Source organism: Montipora foliosa, chromosome 1 (genome assembly GCF_036669935.1).
Source record: "Montipora foliosa isolate CH-2021 chromosome 1, ASM3666993v2, whole genome shotgun sequence".
In the NCBI taxonomy this organism is placed as follows: Eukaryota; Metazoa; Cnidaria; class Anthozoa; order Scleractinia; family Acroporidae; genus Montipora; species Montipora foliosa.
In genome coordinates this window covers 72,388,605-72,408,604 of record NC_090869.1, presented here as the reverse complement: position 1 = coordinate 72,408,604, position 20,000 = coordinate 72,388,605, and the positions used below count along the sequence as shown (strand labels likewise).

The following is a 20,000-nucleotide window of genomic DNA, read 5'->3' as shown; positions in this document are numbered from 1 at the left end:
CTCGCATTTATAACATAAGAATGCGCATCTGATCTTAATCATGTTAAGATGCGCTCCAGAAATGAATAAAATATTATTATTATTATTATTATTATTATTATTATTATTATTATTATTATTAATTAGTTAAGTTTTTGCTTCTCTTGGACCTACATCGTTAGAGTTGAAATGTCAGTTCGTTAGGATTTAGTGTCACGATATTTTGTCTTGGTTTGTTTAATTTGTATGTTATCGTTAATATATATTGCTAACTTGCATAGTATTTTTAATGATCAATAGACAGGTGAGTCCGTTTAGTGACGTTATGTTGGCAGTAGTAGTGGTAGTGGTAGTAGTCAATTTTGTAAGTAGTGTAAAATGTAAATAAAAACATAAAGAAGAAAAAAATTCAAGATCTCCTCTCGAACAACCTGATTCCATTTGTACATCGACACTAGCCGCTAAATTTGTTTTCGGCGGAACTTTGTATCTCTTAAAATACTAAAATTTCTGGTAAGATATTCTCGAATCAAACCTGCGTTCCTGCCAATTGAATGCATTTTTACCATCAGATGAAGATTTGCTTCTCCATAGCACATTAAGATCACAACTGGTGGATTATCTTATCGCCTAAATTTAAGATTCTTGTGGCTGATCTTGTCGATTTTTCTTTGACACACGTTTCAAAATTGTGTGTGTACTAATGTATGCTGCCTTCTAATGTATGTGCTCCAAAACTGGCAAACACATAGCGGTCGAAACGTCCTCGGCTTCCCCAGCTATTAAAACCCAAAAAACTAATATTCATGTTACAGTGGTACTTACGCGAAAGTACTCCCAGACAAGCAATTCCAAAAACCGCCACTAAACATATTATATTTTTCATAACTTTGACGCCGACTTTCGGCAGAACGGACAACTCTTGCTCCACACAGTTTAAAAGGCAGATGTCAATTGATTTTAGATTTTGTTTTTCCTTAATTACTTCGAAAACTTTACCAGCGGTGAGCCTTCGTCGGCTGTTGAACACACACGCAAATTGACGGCTTCAGTTGACGGCTTTTAATTACCACTACCAATAGTATATGCAAACTACTCTCTTTTATTTGTAAGAACATCGAATTTTGGGGGCGAGGTTGAGCGTCCTTATTATTATTTTTTTTTTGCTATTTGATGTTTGAGCCCGAAAATGCTCTTGCAGTTGTGTGGTTGGACTACAAAGTGATTGTTCTTAAGTGTATCATCCAATAAGAACACGCTCATCACGAAAAACAAATAAGCAAATCATGAAATAAGTTGTTGTCAACTAACCGGATATATTCTTTTTATGTTCTTAAAATGTTGCTTAATAGAGCCTAAACGTTCCTATAAAAAAAGATTTTCAGTTTATAAAAGACATGAGTGTAAACTCAAACTGCTATAATTTTTCTCAATACTATTCAAAACAGAAATGGTCGAACCGATTCGTGCGTGCTTCGTCTAGAGAGAAAACATCTTCGTGAAATTCCAAAGGGTTTATTACTAAAAGATTCTTTGCTGCTGGTCATTTACAATTTGCAAGGAGAAATCCGTTGGTCCCTAGTTTCTACAGATGGTGAGCTAAAACTCCCGAATGGGGAATTCCATCCGGATCCAGATTCTCTCAAATTTATTGAGATAGATTTGGGGTAAAAGTAAGAGGAAAGGCATAAAATATATTGTCAAACAACATCGATTTTTTATTCAATAAACCCAATTTTTTTTACAGAAAACCCAAGTTTAGTTTAATACCCAGCCAAACGACTCTAGCAGCTGCAAACTCCTGCAATAAAGTCCGCTTTCTCAGTCTGAATTTCAACTTCACGGAAATTCCACTTAGCTCATTTGACAACTGTCACACTGTGGAAATTGCACTCTGTGTATTTGCTGGCCATATCGACACTAAAATCGACAAAATTAATTCTCAGATATACAGGTTAAACGCGACGACGCACAATAAAAACCGTGGGGGATGATTTGTCGATGGGACGCTTTCAACCAGCCTCTAAAGACGCCAATAAAAATAGAGAAATGTAGGATTTCTGGTGGGCGAACAAAATAAGCTAATAGATCTTTTTTTTTCGTCCAACATGGCTGCGATGACGTCTCGCGAAAACCTGCAATCAAGTTGAACCGTGGTTCTATGCAGAGCTCTGTGATAATTTGTGCGATTAAAGGGGCACTGTTACGGCGTTCGTAACAATTTTTGGTCGAAACTTACGAAAGTCCATCAGTAAACACCTTTAAAGTCGAGGAGGAGGATGCAGAGGGTGCGCAACCCCCTCCCCCCTCCCCCGATGACCAGAGGCTTTCTAATATAACTGGTATTTTGCAAAAAAAAAAAAAAAAAACGTCATTAGTCATCTACGCCATTCCTTAGTGGTGCAACCCCCTCCTACATATCCGCTCCTGAGGGACATGAGAATGAAACAAAAAATAATTTCATACGAATCACAAAACCATCGCGGTTTCAGCTTTCTTGCCGCATCATCTTTATCACTGATTGCTCGGTCCCAGGAAAGGAATGGAAGGAACTTTCTAATCTTCTAGCGTTGGAGCACTAATCGGGGACACTGTAAATTGAATTTAACATATCAATGCAAGTCAAATTTTGTTTTTTTAGGAGAGGAAAAAACCGGAGTACCTGGAGAAAACCTCTCAGAGTAGGGAACCAACAAACTCAACCCACTTATAACGCCGAGTCTGGGAATCGAACCCAAGCCACATTGGTGTGAGGCGAGTGCTCTCACCACTGCGCCACCCCCCCCCCCCCCCCCAAAAAAAAAAAAAAAAAAAAAAAAAAAAACCGTTTTGTTCATTGCAAAAAATATTGGCTCCAAATCAAGAGTTTTAGCATGGACAACAGCAACGAGGACGCAAACACTAATAAATATTTGGCTATCACTCCGTCTCACTCAAAAAGTATAACATGGCCAAAATACCCTGTAAAGGGATTAGTTTGGACGGATATGAAATTATGATAGAGAAAGAAAAATTCACCATTGTATGCTGAAGTTGTCGTCCAACCTTGGTAATTTCACATTGTTCTTTTGCAGATTATGCGAAGAAGAAATGTACTAAAATGCATGCTTCCTGTGCTGCACAATTACTTTTCCTCGTTAAACTAACGACATTCTTCATTCTGAGTTTTTCTCCCAGCAGCGCGCGATCTCATTGGTTACTTCGAGGTCACATGACATCTAACAATAAAACTGTTTCCCGCCAAAAGTCTCTGAGCTGGAAACAGTGCAAAATCTATGACGTCAGAGTGTAATAGTGCACTGTTGCCGGCGAATGTTGATCGAGATTAAAGCGTCATCAACGTGAAATCCCCGAACTGTCTCGTGATGATAGACTTTTGAAGGACACGAAAGCAGATCTTCAATCCACAAGATATAGTTAAGTCGAAGAGGAACTGTGGGAATAAGTCAATCTAACGGGATATTTAGCTTCAGGCCAAAGTCTCCAACAAAGCACAAGTTAAGGCTTGCAAAGCGCCGGGATCTTTAAAGTTCAAACTAAAATTCCCCGATGAAGTCTCCTTGGCGAACCTTCTAAAGTAGCCAAATTTCTCGGTAAGTATTTGCTGGCGATTTGGTGTAGATATTTCTCCGGTGCATGCGGTCATTGAAACCCATAATTTTCGGCCTCAGGTGCTAGAGGACGTCAGGCCAGCGTATGCTTCCGCCATATTGAATATATCATATCATATCATATATCTTTCTTTACCCTAGGATTTTAGAGTAACTTGGTGTAGCTAATATCTCCGAGCATTTACTTTCCCAACCATGATACACCACAGAAGACAGACCACAACACCGGGAACTACATGCCCTACTCTTTGCGACAAGTGTGTGGGTTCTTTTACGTCCCACAGGATTATGAACATAGAAGGGTTATGAGACGGGACCTCCGGCTTATCGTCCTTATCCGAGAAGAATAGAGAGTGTAACCATCTGCAGATGTAATTACAAGGGTAGCACTTTCTCCTCAGTTATTGAAAGACCCTGAGTGTTCGTCCGGCCGGAGTTGAACTCACGACCTCCCGCGTGACTGCCCGGTGCTCAACCAACTGAACCACCAGTGCGCGGTGAAAAGAAAGGTCTCAGATTTCCGTCTCTCTTTTCCCGTGCAAAGCAGCCTCGTTCCCAGGACCTTTTTCCTTCGCTTTACCTGGGAACGAGGTTTCTCACAAACCATTTCAAAAATCGTTCTTTTCGGACTGAAGAAAGATGCGAGCGTCGCATCATTAAAAATGTCGCGAAAAATTGTTCCTTCCGTTGTTCCCCATATCTTGCATACCGATTATTTATAGAATGAGCCAATCATAGACCAAATTTCATTGAGACGTGTCACCCTGAAAAAAGGCAGGCGAATGGCCATTCACATCTGGAATATCATCATGGGTAGAGTTGTATGAGGATGTGTACGGCACATCAAAGGGAGGGCACGTGATCTCATCGCTCTTGACCAGTAACTTGCAGAATTACAATTAAACTTTACCTTACAGGTTCGCCTTGTTTAATTTTTATTTCTACAACGTCATTGGTATAAGTCGCTAAGAACTCACATGAGAATTTAAATTTCTTTGTGTAGTTGTGTAGGTCTTATGACTTCTCAGTCATTTTGTCGTGTTGCTGCTGCCAGACCCATAGATCGTCCTCGCACTCTTTCCATATACAGCTAGATAAATATCTGCGTGAGCTTGTGCTTGCCTGGTGTCTTGGCAAGGAAAGTTACCTCCCACAAAGGTCGCGGACCGACCTTTTCCGAAAACGCTCGACAGCTTTTTATTGTGGGTCTACCGCGAACGGTGTGTACCGGTGTGTAACGCTAACCAAAAAAACCAAAAACTCCAATCATCGCTAATCTTTGGTTACCAATGGCGATAACCACCACGTTGTGTGGTAGTCATCCTTGAAATGCGCTAGTCTCAACCCTGTACATATAACTTCCGGTTACGATCCTTTGCGTCTAAAAAGAACTCGTGCGTTCCAAAAATAAGCAGTACGTTCGGGTAATTGTCTCGTATTGTCTTAAGATCTCTTACTAGTTACTACTACTTGGCCGTGATCCTCCAAAAGTAGGTGTTTGTATGATATAAGGATTTTCTCTTGGCAAAAATGCTCATAGCACAAGGAAGACCCTAGCTGTGCTGCTAAGTTCCTCTACTTTGTATGAAGTCAGCCACTCTAGGCGCAATCTTAGATCAACGATTGCTGCTTGCTTTTCCTGCCATAAAACTAAGAGGACCACGGTGTGTTATGTTTGACGAGTTTTTCAAATTCTTTCAGGGTAATAGGCTGGTCCGCGGTTCGACCTCCAAAATTCGAAATGACTCGTTTACGATTCTTGTACGTCACACTGGCAAAGGTTTTAATGTCCCTTTCAAAGACCTGCCGTTTAGCGGGGTTGCCAAACAGTTCCTCTCGAAGTTTTCCCTTGAGACGGCCTTGGAGATGTTTTAAACCCAACCAGAGAGCCCCGATGAGACAGTACCCGGGTAAAATATGATTGGGGACGCCCACGCAAGTTCGATTTTTAGCGATGAATTGTTGATACGACGTCTGCAAGGCTTGCGACGAGACCCGATCAAAGATGGATTTGCGTTTGCCTCCACCACCACCTATAGGCACGCGTTCAAGAATGAACCTCAAACTAGGGTCTTCTACCGTCACTTCTTCATTGCTATTGAGGGCAGCGGCTACCTGGAGATAAATATCTTGAGCATTGAACACAGCAGCTCGCACGATGCTGGTGATTAAAGGACCACGAGGTAGCGAATCGGCTTCCAGACGTAATTGGACAAAATCATCGCGCCCACCATGTTGTTCAACAAAAAGCTGAATTTCGAGCATGGTATCCGCCAGCAAACGAGTTAAATGCTGTTGGTGTTCGAACGGTCGCTGGTCCACAGGTAAAGAGGAAATCCGTCGCGTTTCAGGGTCCCGTTGTGGATTGTACTGAACGCCAAACGAGAATTCGTCGGAGTGAATGGCAAACTGCGCATTATAGGGTCCAGGTCGTCGTTCGAGCGTCAACTGCAAACGCGGCCTACCCAGACTCGGCGGTAATGGCACTACGCAAAAAAAAAGAGACAACACAACACCATAGCATCAAGAGAAAAGACCTTTTTTAATTTTTTTTTAAAAAAACTCCAAAAAGCTTACCTGCTGCGACGGTTGAGGAAACAGCTCGTTGATTTTGGCGTCGCTGCGATGGACGTTTTCGTTTCCGTTTATTCGCTGGTTGCGAAGACATGGTAGTATCAAGACAAAAATCACTCTCAAGGCAAGCCGCAGCTAAAGGATAACGACTTACTCTTGTCAAGAAGGAACCAACAGATCAATGGTAAAGAAAGCAAAGCCAACTTGGGTTTTTATAGAGTTTCAACGCTCCGTTATTGTTGCGCTTTCACCCTCAACCCAAATTAGAAAAGGTAAAAACAAACCACATCTAAAAACAAAACGGGAATAGTTTATTTAAAATCCTTCCTTGAAAAACAGTCTTGCTTGGCTGAACTAGCCAGCCCCTAAAAAAAGCGGTGGTTTATTTAGGGTGACTCCTAAAAGCAGTCAGGCATGAAGGTCATTAGCAGTAAGAGTAAAAAATAGAAACAAAGGATAGAATGGTGTGTGTCTTGCTGGTCATTCCTCGGTTGCTTTCAAAGATGTCTTGGTTATGGCGCTCTCTGAGAAAAAGACGGAAGGGAAAAGGTTTTCATTTCAAATTGAAAATCCAGAGCAACCTGGATCCTGGCCCCGAAGGACGCTATGGTCAAAGAGGAGTTCAACTTGCTTCTCTGCTCTCACGGAACAAGCCTCTTGGCAAAAGGGTTGCCCTCCTTCCAGCGAAACTACAAACTGTTTTAAAGCGTTTTTTCAGTCCTCACGAAATGAAGAAACAAATTCGTATGAAACCAGAGGAATTCTGTTTTCGTCTTTCTAGTGCCAACACCCGCCCCCAAGAAGACCTAGGCTGTATTGTCAAGCTGAAATTCCTTTTTGGATCTTTTTTGGATCAAAAGAAATTTTTCCAGGCTTTAAACAGAAACCATATCGACTACGAGGTGTTGTACTCGCCGGTGGTGAACCCTAAACCTAAGAAAAGGCAAAGGAAACACGTGTTACTCGACCCAACCAGCAAGATCGACACGATGCAAGCTCGATGTCAACCAGGTTTATTAACCACCCAACCTAAAATGTTACTCCAGTTTTTAAAAAGAGGCATGTATTTTTAACACGGCCTAGTTTTTTTATTTTGATTATGTTTCCTAGTGTTTTTACAAAATTCAAACCAAAAAGTTAAATCCGAAACTTAAAAACACAACTAAGTTCCGTCGGTTCCCCGAGATAGGTGTCTCGAAAGCGCGGGAGGGCCCCAAAATCCCTCTGAAGCTGATCGATCCTTGTCAAGAGTTCCCCCATCGAAAGACTCTGTGGACAAAACCATTCGGTGGAGGCCGTCTCGTGGGTCACGTTAGGACACGTGAGCTCTAGTTTCATTTCTCGTTGTTCCAGCTTCACTTGGTGAAAAAGTGCTGAGGTGACCGAGAGAATCATATGTTCTGGATTGGGAGGAAACGACGTGGCAGTGATCTGGAGTTGAAACTTCTTTTGGTGAGTCGTCTCCTGAACCAAATGAAGCTTGGTTTGGACTTCCATACCAGAGGCTGTTGTTCCGGCCATGCTTTTTTACCAAAGAGATTCTTTTTGAAATTGGATTTTTCCCCCAAAAAAGCGAAGGCAGGCTATAAAACGAACCCTCTTTTAAACGTTCAAGGTGTCTTTGTGTTTTCAAGTTATAAAAATAAAAATAAAAATAGAAAAAACCACACACGATGCAGCTGTTGTATCCTCATTTATTATTTAAAAGCGAACACAGATGCAAATTTGCATGTGTCCATTTTTATAATATATTTTTTTTAAAAAAAAAATAGGCCGCCAATTTGATAAGGAACTCGTATATAGGAACTCGTAGCTTTTACAAAATTCTGGGTTTCTATTTCTTACCTAGATGTAGCTTATTGATTAATACCCTACCTTCACTTCATAAAAGTTCGGATGCATCTTTCGCTTATGTTTATGCAGATGGCACCTCTGAGTAAAAATTTTATCACACTGGTCACATTTGTACGGTTTGTCTCCTGTATGTATTCGCTGGTGAATTTTCATTTGGGAACCCGTTTTAAAAGCTTTGGCACATTGTTCACAGGCAAACGGTTTCTCTCCTGTATGCGTTCGCTGATGTTTTTTTAAATCTGAAGAGCTTGCAAAAGCTTTCTCGCATTGGTTGCAGGCAAACGGTTTCTCTCCCGTGTGCGTTTGTTGGTGTTTTTTTAATCCCTCCTTGGTTGAAAAAGCTTTGGAACATTGGACACAAGCATGAGGTTTGTCGCCTGTGTGCGTAAACCGGTGTTGTTGTAAATGATAAGCGGTTGTAAAAGCTTTATCACACTGGCGGCCACACGTATGAGGTTTTTCACCCTTATGCCTTCGTTGATGATTTTTCAAACTGCTAGAGGTCGAAAAAGCTTTATCACATGTGTCACACTGGTACGGTTTCTCGCCCGTATGCGTTCGCTGGTGGGTTTTTAAGTCTTTAAAAGTAGCAAAAGCTTTCACACATTGGTTGCAGGCAAACGGTTTCTCTCCCGTGTGCGTTTGTTGGTGTTTTTTTAAATATCCAGAATGTGAAAAAGCTTTATCACACTTTTCACATTTGTAGGGTTTGTCTCCCGTGTGCGTAAGCTGGTGCGTTTTCAATTGCCCCCCAAAATTTAACCAAGTAGTAAAATAAAATAGGCTTCCTGTGAACAGATATAAATCATTAAAAGAGGGTTAAAAATTTACATATCCAACCAGATGCTCTTAAGCGGATGTTTTATCGCCGACAACCTTAGTTGAGGTGGTATTGACCCTTGTGAATCTGACACGATCACCATGTCGCTGCTTGGTTGGACTACCATTATCCTCTGGAGTATCGTGTTTTTCACCTATCAACCACCATGTCAATTGGTGTTGCTACCCCATTTTTCCACTCAAACATTTCAAATACTCAATCAGAGCATCGTGGTGAGAAGAGAGAATGTTTCAACCATTCGTTTCACCCTGAAACCACCCGTGTTTTACCCAAATGATAGTTGTCTCATGAACACTTATCTGATGGATCTACACGAACGCTTCACGCGATTGTCCCAAGAAATGAAAACTCAACTACCGCCAGAGACCAACGTGAGCGTGGAAATCACTGAGGGTCAAACCAAATGGTATGGGTCGACAACTGTGAATCGTCTCTCAGATTCCAATCATGTGTTTTTACAAGCCATGACTAGTTTCGTTTCGATGAACCCTCGTTACCCATCCTACGATCCTCTCCAACAGTGTTGGAACGCTTTGGAGCAGATGACACACAACCCAAAGCTACAATTTCATCTTGAAATCACCTTTTTGAAGGAAAACAACGACTCCAATAGAGTAAGACCAACCCACCCTCCAGCAAAACAAGATCTACAAGACAGGTTGACGCGTTTGGAAAGCAAATTGGAAGCTCTAGAAAAAGAAAGGCAGCAAGAGGTGACATTTCTTAAAAACCAAATCATGTTGCAGACACCGCTTTCCACTCTTTGGCAAACAAAACCTTTCAATGAGAGTTGTTATATATACATGAAATCTGATAGTAGTGGAACAAAACGCTTGAAATATTTTCAGATAGATTTAGATCGAGAAAAAAATATTGTTCAGATTTTCTGTTACGCAAAAACAGCCCCATTTAGTAGGTTTACTTACTATAGATATGATACCAAAATCGAAAAGATTAGAAACAAATCAACTATTCGAATACAATGTCGCTGTTCTTTTCCTGATAGAAGTTATCCGTATTATTGGTATTGCCATTTGTTGGTTATTGTAAAATATCAATGGGGTGTAAATTGTTGATCAAAAAAAGGAATAAACCACCCAATAAAAAGATAAAAAACCATCTGTTCATTTCATGAAAAATAAATAGCTAATAGCAGGGTCGATTTTCTTTCTTTTAAAACAAGTAGTAACCATTTTTTCCTAAAAACTATATAAGCAAGATCAATAAAATCCAACCTAAACTTAATCGTACACCACCATGATTCAACCCTTTACGCAACAGCAGGCACAACGTCTGCGTCAAAATCTGATACAAGCTCGACAACAACAAAATCAAATGAATCTAGCCACGCAAAAATTTCAAGAAAGGCTTCAACTAGGAAAGGCTTTGAAAGCCGAATTAAAACCACTACCACCCATTTCAACTCCTCAGAGAAAATTACCCACACCAAAACGTTTGCTCGATACCCACATGCTGCAAAAGGCTCACCACTTTCAAAAGACTTGGGATCAACGCTCTCACAAAGCCCAACGGCAAAAACTTCAAAAACTAGGACTCAAAGCAGGTTTAGTTTCCGCTGCGGGAGCTTCTCTAGCAGGCATTCTAGGAGGCATTTTAGGGTCTCGCCGTCGCCAGAAAAAGCAACCACAACGCGGCGGTCGAGGCCACACAACCAGAAAACAACAAAACCAAACCACCGGCGTCGGCCCTTACCAAAATGGATTACAAGTCTTTGGTTAAAAAACCACCTTGTAGCCCGCTTTCCATAAAATAAAAAAATAAAAAACAGCGGGTTGTGTTTTTAAGATTTGATCTGCACGCTGTCACCATGGCCGACCTACTTTTTCGGGTACACCTGAATCGCATTAAAACCGTATCATAAGGAGACTTCACCCCAAGGCCTCCTGGTTTCGCCCTTCGCCCCTTTCGCCCTCCTCACTAGCCCCCCAAACTCCCTCCCAATCAGAAAAAAAAAAAAAAAAAAAAAAAAAAAAAAAAAAAAAGTCTTCGGCACTCGGCCCAAACCCGCGCCACCTTTTTCAGTAGACCACGACCACCTTTTTGGCCACACCACCCTTTTCTTCGTTTTCCCATTCTCATACTACCCTTTTTTCTACCGGGTACTTAGGGGGGTGAAAAAAACGAAAATCGCCCCCCTAAACACCCTTTACAGAGGTCAAAAATCGACACTTAGAAAAAATTTCAAACAAAAATTTTTGCGTCCTCATTAAAAAGTGACACAAAATCGTCCATACATTTCTCTCTTATTTTTACAGCCTTCACCCCCCTAATACCCCGTAAAGGGTACTTTGGGGGGTGAAATCCCTCTTCGAAATTTCTATGGGGGTATTAGGGGAGTGGGATTTTTTTTTGCGCCATTTACCCTCTATTTTCCACACATTTTTACGCTCTACCGGGTACTTAGGTGGCGCCCTATTTTTTTTTGGAAATCCCATACAAAAAAAAACCATTTTCCGGTCGGTTTTTAGCGGAAAATCGCCTTTTTTTTTTTGTATGGAATTCCATACTAACTTTTTTTTCTACCGGGTACTTAGGGGGGTGAAATACCAAAACTCCCCCACTGCCCCCCCCACTATGCTACTGCCGCCTTAATTAAACTCACATTTCATTCGGGCATGCAAGTTCAAATTGCCTCATAACATTACACACAATAATTTTGCACATGTGGGCCAATTCAAGACAGTTCATAACTAGTCTTTTTTAAATTGAAAATCTGAGAGGGTCTGATCTCTCCTTTATTGTTTGCAGCCTTCTGTTAATACAAATATGGTGATAATGTGAAACAGACTGTAAGAGAGGATTGTTTTAAGATAACACAGGATGCCAATGTCTATGGAAGAGAAAGAGTATTTAGCTGCCCATTATAAAGGCCATGCAGTTAGTAAAACAGACTATTTTAATGCAGCCTGACACCAAAAATCAAGGAAGCAAAAGGGAATTGTGGCAACCAATGGTAACCTGTTGATGTTCCTCAAAGCTCTTTTGGATTGTCCATGGAAACTACTACCACACAGCAACTAACTTTCCGGTGGTTTCAACCCGAAGAATGCAATGCAGTGGACAGTGTGTATCAGAAAAGAAAATCAGAGTGTACTTAAAGGGGACAAACTCTAGTTTTTAAGTGTTTTTGATCCCTGATTACCAGCCCCTATTGACTGCATTGAAGTAACACTGCTGCCCTTAGACAGATTAAAAGCCACAAACGTAAAAAAAGATTCACGTCCACTGAGTTACACACTGTTACAATGCATGAACTCCCAATACCATTCTTTTTCAAAGACAACAAACCCTCCTCATACTCATTTTACCAATAAAAAAAGTTCAAGTTGGGTTTTTCAGTGTTATTAGATAATAATTATCTAGGTGTTTTGATGAAAATGCTTCAATTGAAGTGCTCGTTGCATTTGATGGAAATGAATACTATGTTTAAGGGTATCACAGTGTATTTTTGGTTGCAGCTGCAGCATTTAGTCCAAGGCTGGGGCAATTTTAGGGAATTCTCTCCAAACATCCACATCTTTCATACTAGTTTTATGCCTGCAGCTGGAATGTTGATACATACTTTCCACGCCGAACGACTGGGAGTAATTGCAAAATGATTGCAATAACAGGAATTAAATAATATTTTTGGATAACATGCTTGTAGCAGTCATCGTCATCCTGGCTTAAGCTCCCTTTTTTCTCAACAAGAGTTGAGTCTTCATTTCAATTAAATGAAGTATGGTACATATACAGTATGCCAATACAACCTTCCATGCGTTCAGACCAAATATGACATTAAAACATTATTTCATAAATCACTTTATTATCCACTACTACAAGTGCATAAAAATAGTTTGAACTAACTAATAATATACTAAGCTATGAATATTTGCAACCTGTCCCACACCCATAAACAAAGCAGCAATATTCAACATTAAGTGAATTAGGATGCAGCTTCATCTTAACCAAATTATTGTCTACACAAAGCTGCTTTCACTTTAGTGGCTTAGAATATGGCCGTACACCGTGTAGCTTGTCTTTTGCGTAGGACTTGGTTGCAAAAAATTAATATCATTGTTTGCCAATTATTCGTACACTAGTCTCTAGCTATTTCTTTTGCTCAAAATGTAGCTGTGATTTTACAAAATACCTAAAATATTAACTTTCAACTGTCAGTATAAAATGTAATCACAGGACTGAGTGCAATTTGGAATAAATATAAAGCACGAAGATTTTTTTCAAAGACGAACAAAATGAAAATAGCATGAGAAAAATCATGCGATTACTTTGTAATACAGTATGCAAGAAAAATTTGAGATGGTTAAGCAGAAGCAATCCATGCATATCACACAAACATTGCACCATCCAGGGCTCACATTTGATTGGCTATATTTGACTTTTTTCTGCTCATTGACCAATCACAAGGCTTAGTTGGTTTGTTACTTATTTTTTTGTGGAAAATCTGCACAACTTCAACTATTTTCCCTTTAGTAACAAAACATTTTTTACAAATCTCTGTTTGACTGAATACATGTAGTAAGCTCTAAAAAATACTTTTGGTAAAAAAGGTACTCTAGTAATTATCTCTTATTTATGAAAAATAACATAATTGTTATTTAAAAAAAAAACAGGTAATAACATACTGATGTTAGTATTGTAAATACCCATGCCAGACCCCATATTTATGCAAACATTTCTGCTCAGTGTTTTTTAAATAACGGCAGTACATTTGTACCCTGTTCATTGTGTGGCTTGTTTACAGTTTTAGGGCCCCTGTGATAACTAAAAATGACAAGGATCAAGCCTTTTAACAGCCATAAAAAATACCATTTCCAGTTTAGTAGCTGAGATAAGTGAGCTACTGTACAGGCAGTATTTCTCATGGTGTTCATAAAGGCTTTGTTTCATAAAATATGAAAGCAATGGTCAGGAACAACCTTAGCAGTAAAAGCTCAAGACTTGAGAGTTTTAAATATCAGATTTTTATATCCTGAAAACCCTACGTGAGACAGAAATCCTCACTCCTCAAGAGAGACCAAAATCGTCCGATCATTGTTGTCATTTCGGAGGGGAGAAGCGGGCATTACTAAACCTTGAAACAGTGAAACACCGAAACGAAGCTCCAGAACACAATGTATAACACCACCATACATTGAATACTAACCAAGAATGGTTGAATTTGAAATTAAAACGCTATTGCTCCTAATTCATTGAGATTAAGATTAGGATTCATTTTAAGACTGAGATGAGAAGAAATAACGTTTTAGGGGTAATTACATGTAGGCTTAAAATGATATTTAATCTCAAATCCAACCTTTGTCGGTTAGTATTCAATGTATGGTGGGGTCATACATGCTGTTTTGATGCTTCGTTTTGCTGTTTCGGTGTTTTGTTTAGTAATGTCTGAGAGAATTAAGCCACAGTTTTAAGCCTCCCCTCTCCTGTCAAAAAGGGATTTGTGTGGTTATAACTTTAAAGTACTTCATTGATAGGGAGGTTGGTTTGCATGCAAACCTCTTCCTCCTTTTCTAAGGTTGTTCCATGCCTTCTTTTACATCAAACAACTTAATTGTAATGCTAAAAATTGTATTGTGGATTGCACACAAAAACAGCTAAAAGAAATCAATAAACAGTGCTAACTATTTTGTTGTACCACAAATACACTATTATGTTCAGCTTGATTCATTCTCATCCACATAATAATTTCACCAAAATTAATGATATGATAACGATTTCTTTGTTACTGGTACCAGCTACAGCTGTAAAAGAAATAATAAATTATTGATTAGAAATGTGTAAGTATAATAGTAAAGTAACCAGTTATATTTCAAGCATGGTCACTTCCGTAACCCTTTGTTGATTTTCTCATTTAGGCCAAGAGTGTAGCGAGTTGTGGGTTCAAATCCTGAAGATTATTGTACTTTTACTTCTCTTCATACTTCCAGTCAGTTCCTCAAATATTCAGAAGATCTTAATCTTTTTAATTATCATAATTATAATTATAGTGATATTCACTGTTTATAAATTTTGCCAACCACAGAACAAAATCTGGAATCCTTTTTTTCGACAGCCAATAAAATCTCTGGTTGGCACATCAATGACAATAGGTGACGTAACAGTGAGTATCACTATTGTCTGAGAAACTTAAATGAAGAAATTTTGTCAAACGACAAACAGTCAAGAATCCTTTGTGCCATTTGCACATGCCTAAATTATTTCAATTTACATGTCCAGGATTGACCCCAATTAGATGCATGCGGATTTCAATAAGTGTCACAAAGTGTCCCCTTGCTCTTCTCCCTAACTTCAACATCACTCATGCCATACAGACAATTAATGTCACAAAGTGTCCCCCTAAATGCTGCTCATCAAGTATAAAGATAAACGACTGGATTGATTTTACCCTAAGCCTCAGGAGGCAGTGTGGCCCAGTGGTCAGGGCGCTTGCCTTGAGATCCAGAGATCCCGGGTTCAAGACCCGCTCTGACCACTCGTTTAATTTGTTCCTGGTTGTTCCTGGCCGGTTCAACTTCCTATAGCTTGCTGCACTTGTAAATAGCCAACTGGTTTGTCTCCGGCCAATTGGGATTCTTAACAGTTGTAGTTGTTGTGTTCAGTTGTTTCGTTGATTGTACATGTTTCATTGGCCCTGAAATCCCTCATGGGGAGCGGTCAATCAAGTATAATTTATGTAGTGTAATGTAATGTAATGTAATGTAATGCTACTCTTTACCCTAAGCTTACAATGTACCTTATTGTTGAAAATACTGTAGGTTAGCAAAGGCTTAGACTTAAAGGGACACTTTGTATTGGATGTCAAAATTGGGTGTGCATCTAATTAGGGTCATGTCTGGACAAAAGTGTCAATTTAGGGAAAAAAGTAGCTGATTTCTTAGTGAAGTAGCTGACCTCTGAAAGCCCTTTATTTGGTGTGTTTTTTGTCTAGCTGAAATGATTGTTTCCTCAGCCCAAAACCATAATTTCATTTTATCCTTGATTCAATTTGATTTGCAGTCTTACAGTAAGTACATGTTTTTAGTGTACAAGGGCTCAGATCAGTTATAATTAATTTATAACCCTAAGACATGAATGAAGTGATTGGCAATAATGAAGTATTTGCATTGTAATTATTGATTTATTGGGGTTTTTTTTAGTTCATTAACTTGCATTTGCACATTAATATTCCTAACAGACATTTTTCAGTAAGTTGTAGAAGAAATTGGCCTCAAGCAACTTTCATTTATAGGAAGATCGACACAAGGTCAGGCCTCATACATGTATCATTAATTCATAAGTTGGGTGAAATATCGCTAATGGACTGATAGCAGCTGCCAGCCGCGCCTGTACATGCTGATGCTGATCTCACCCACAGGTTGATTGCTTGTAAAGTGCATTTGAATATGGAAATAGGAAATGCACTATATGAATTCATTACATACCATAAATTACAACTACACTGTACATGGAAATTCAAAACTGACCATGGTTAGCTGTTCCAGGTGACGGAGATGAATCGGAATCCGTTACTGTTACACCTAAAGAAATATTTCAAGAAAACCATCAACAGCAAGTCTGAGTTCACACTAAATTTCTAATATTTTTGTCATCTACATATTAATAAGTTGTATAATCCACTTTGTTTCATTCCTTCAGTCTTTTCACTGTTATTGGGCCTAACAAATTGAACTGCTCCCAACTGATTGACCTCGTACCTCAGTTGGTAAAACATATTACACCGGCAGATATTTTCAATCTTTGTTTTAGGCAAGTCAGAGTACATCAACCTGAGTCTGCATTGCAACAATATTTTTGGTCTTTGAAAAAAGCACTTTTGGTTATTCTTCAAATTTTCATTTGAAGTCTAAATGTAACATTTTTTTTTTCCACATGTTTTATTGCCATTTTGAAAATAAAAAAAGAAGTGTTTACAAGACTCTCAGTATACTCTATTTACATTTGTAAGCTATTGTTAATTATAAATTACATTTATATTACCATAATTATATTTGTGAACTATTATCTGTTAAATATAAATACCATTTATATAATAACCACTTAGCCTGAAATTAATTTTTTTTTCTGTGTATTATTTTTAACAGCAATGTATTTCTCAGTTCTATATTTAACGTCTACTTGTTTTAAGAAAACTTCACATTCTGGAATCTTACCTTGTTTTCGACTTTGCTATATATACAATTTTGCAAGAGTTATAAGATAATTCAATAACTCACATTTTTCTAATTTACATACATGTACCTACATGTGTATACATACTAATTCCAAAATAACGTTTGTCTTTACATGTAAGTCAAGATTCTATAATATTATATCTGGCAAGTTGTCGTAATGGTCAGGGTTCTTAATAAAATTTTGAACGGCCGTTGCTGCGCTATTTTCAGCCGTAACACTGCAAGTAATATACTCACTGATCTACTGTTCAAGACGGTTTTGTAGCCATAACATTTGCAAGTGACACCCGTGACAGGTACAGTGTATGGTGTTACGGGTTCAATTGAAGCCCTAATGGTAGTATTTACCTAATGTTACGTATTTACCTTCAGTCTTATTGTTTGGAGTAGTTGATGTGAACAGTGGATTGGTAGAGGGACTTTCTGCTGAAAAAAGAAAATAAATTACTGTAAAAAAGTTCATTGTTCATATGACTGTGCGGTGTTTTTAGTTTCAATAACCAATTGCTTATGCTTTATTGGTATAGCATTCTTCCAATTCCTTGACACGACTATCATGGTAGAACCACTGAGGTACACCGTACAGTCACCGAAATAAAAACAAATTCCCTTAAGTTTCACACTGCTTCAGCAAGCTGCCAGTTGGCTAACATGGCAAAAATAACTCCAATTTACGTAAGGTCAGGAAGCATATAATAATTTCGAGCTGTAGGTTAGGGTTACTGTATTTTTGGCAGCTGCTATTTTAGCTACATGTATTAACAGTGTACAGTGTACAGATTTACTTGCTGTTATTACATAATTACACAGTGCTATGTGTATTTGTGGGTGTTTGTCTGTGAGTAGTACAATCAGTACCTGACCCTACCCCTACTAAGTGAGGCTGCATGCTCTATTTTCATTAGCCCTTATTACCATTTGGGGCAATCATGTGAAAGGGATCTTCTCTTTGAGTGGATGTAGGCTGGGTTATTAATATTCTGACTTGTACGAAAATTCTTAGCTATAGTTTTTGTAAGATTAGTTTGCCTAAAGAACGTTCGTGCGAAAATTTTCTAACATTGATTTTTTTCTGCAAATTTTAGGTACCTCGAGTTAGTGATGTCAGAAATGTAAAAAGAATGAGGGGTCACTGACTTAGTTTTGGAGAGAACTTGCCCGGAAGAACACCCTAAATCTGAAAAAATCCGGCTTCTTAAGTGAATTAAAGGCCACAGTGTCTGTAAGCCCAAAAATATTGCAATATTTATACATCTTTGAGGTGAAATGTTCTCTACCAAACTTTGTTTAAGTGGATCCATCAAGTGAATTTAGTTAACTGTTGAGGTTCCTTAAAGAACAAGTTTGCATCTAGCGACCATAGTTTCATGTGCATTGCAGCCGCAAGATGGCAGGATTCCATTTCCCAAGGACAGAAATGTTGAAATTTTTTTAACTTCCCACATTGATTTTTTGTTCATAATTTTGGACAATGTGGAGATAATTGTAAATAAAATCTGTTTCTAAAAAGAAAAGTAGAGGTCACCTAACATCCAAGATTGTTAAATCCAAGCAAAGCTATAGCAATGGCCATCTGCCCTATAATTGCTCATTTTAGTACTTAGCGCACACGCTCGATGCATGACGTGGCATGTGAATTTGCGTGCGCTGTAAGGATGTGTAGTGGCAATGGGCGCGAACGTCCTTAAATAACAAATTTAAAACGTTGTAACTGAGCTGTATTTTGGCTGATTCATTACCTAGATTCCAACCCTGTCAATTAACTAAAAAAGGGAGGTTTTAGGAGCAGTGTGGCCACGCAAGCCTCTAGGGGTTCAAGGGGCATGCTCCCCCAGGAAAGATATGACTGTGCCTCCAAGATGCCATTTCCTGTATTTTGGGCATGGTAATGCACTACATAATTATTATGCAGTGCATCTCCATGCCCAAAATAGCCCAGGCTCATGCTAGGATGCCAAAAGGGTAAAAATGGCTGAGAAACCACAGAAACACAGCTGCAGAGATTATCATGCAGATCAACAGCAATAATCCACAAAGCACCAATAATATTTGCCATACTTTTAAGTACATTAAGCTTGTACTAAATTTCAAATAATTAACCCACCTGTTCCATTGCTTATGATGGTACAAATGTCCTTGGGTGACGACAGTCCCCATGTAGTAGTTGATATTTTGAAGTTGGTATAGTTGCCACAGCTTAATATCGGTCCATGTTTCGTAACAAAACCAAACTCGAAAGACCCATCCTTAAGCTTGTGGAAATATACTTCTTTAAGATTTTTCTGACAGCAATCACCCAGGAGGGGATCATCATGTCTTATACAGCTACTGAAATCTTTGGTATTTCCAGGCGCGAGACAAACTAAGTCCTGAATCTTTTGTCTTCTATCTGGGGTCCATACGGTTAAACATGCCCCCTGTAAGTCAGTACTATCTTCCACAGGGGCATTGAAGTAGCATTGATATTTGACGCTTTGTCCAACTTTACTGGTGTTGCAGATGGGTAAAGAATCTGAGGGAAAAAAATACAAGTTTTTGTAACAGTAACTATTATTAATAATAATACAAGGGAAATATAATTAATATTCCATACTAATTAATCCTTAAAGGAGTACTTGTGCAGATCGTATGTATGATGTGTTTTAAATCTTTACTTAAATTAATAACTGTGACAATACTATTGCTCATTTATTTAGTGCTCTGCTAAAACCACATAAATCATATCAAATTTTAAGTAAAACTGGCATTACACAGAGTAAAATCTATAACCATCACTCTTAATAGGAAAGAGAGTCAGCCAATTGCAAGAAACTCAATCTTATGATGCCAAGTCCAGAAATGAACTCCAGCCCCATTGGTTATTAAGTTAATTAAAAGTACTGTCAATCACAGAAACATTAAAATTTCTCCTAACATTAGCTACATGTGCAAAATTCCACTAACTAAGCT

At 38.8% G+C, this 20,000-nt stretch overlaps 2 protein-coding genes across 3 annotated transcripts in view; both read right to left on the bottom strand.

Annotated features, from left to right (window-relative positions):
• Positions 1-7,994: 7,994 nt before the first annotated feature.
• Positions 7,995-9,579, bottom strand: LOC137973615 (zinc finger protein 431-like). The gene is made up of 2 exons (XM_068820460.1): positions 9,489-9,579; positions 7,995-8,806 (listed from the first exon to the last, which is right to left on the bottom strand). The coding sequence occupies exons 1-2, from the start codon at positions 9,577-9,579 to the stop codon at positions 8,028-8,030; spliced, it is 870 nt and encodes a 289-aa protein (XP_068676561.1). The 3' UTR covers positions 7,995-8,027.
• Positions 9,580-12,692: 3,113 nt separating this feature from the next.
• Positions 12,693-20,000, bottom strand: part of LOC137980935 (uncharacterized) — an 11,199-nt gene continuing 3,891 nt past the window's right edge. The window contains exons 2-5 of one of the 2 annotated variants that reach the window (XM_068828324.1): positions 19,156-19,563; positions 17,418-17,477; positions 16,344-16,397; positions 12,693-14,621 (exon numbers count right to left, since the gene is read on the bottom strand). In XM_068828324.1, coding sequence (XP_068684425.1) covers positions 14,551-14,621; positions 16,344-16,397; positions 17,418-17,477; positions 19,156-19,563 — 593 coding nt within the window. In that variant the 3' untranslated portion in view covers positions 12,693-14,550. The remainder of the gene's footprint in view (positions 14,622-16,343; positions 16,398-17,417; positions 17,478-19,155; positions 19,564-20,000) is intronic. The other variant, XM_068828325.1, reaches the window with a different exon arrangement.

Coding starts and splice junctions, on each gene's coding strand:
- LOC137973615 (XM_068820460.1), bottom strand. CDS start 9,579: ATGTCACCTCTTGCTGCCTTTCTTTTTCTAGAGCTTCCAATTTGCTTT. Junction 8,807..9,488: donor AGATCTTGTTTTGCTGGAGG/GTGGGTTGGTCT, acceptor ATCTGTTCACAG/GAAGCCTATTTTATTTTACT.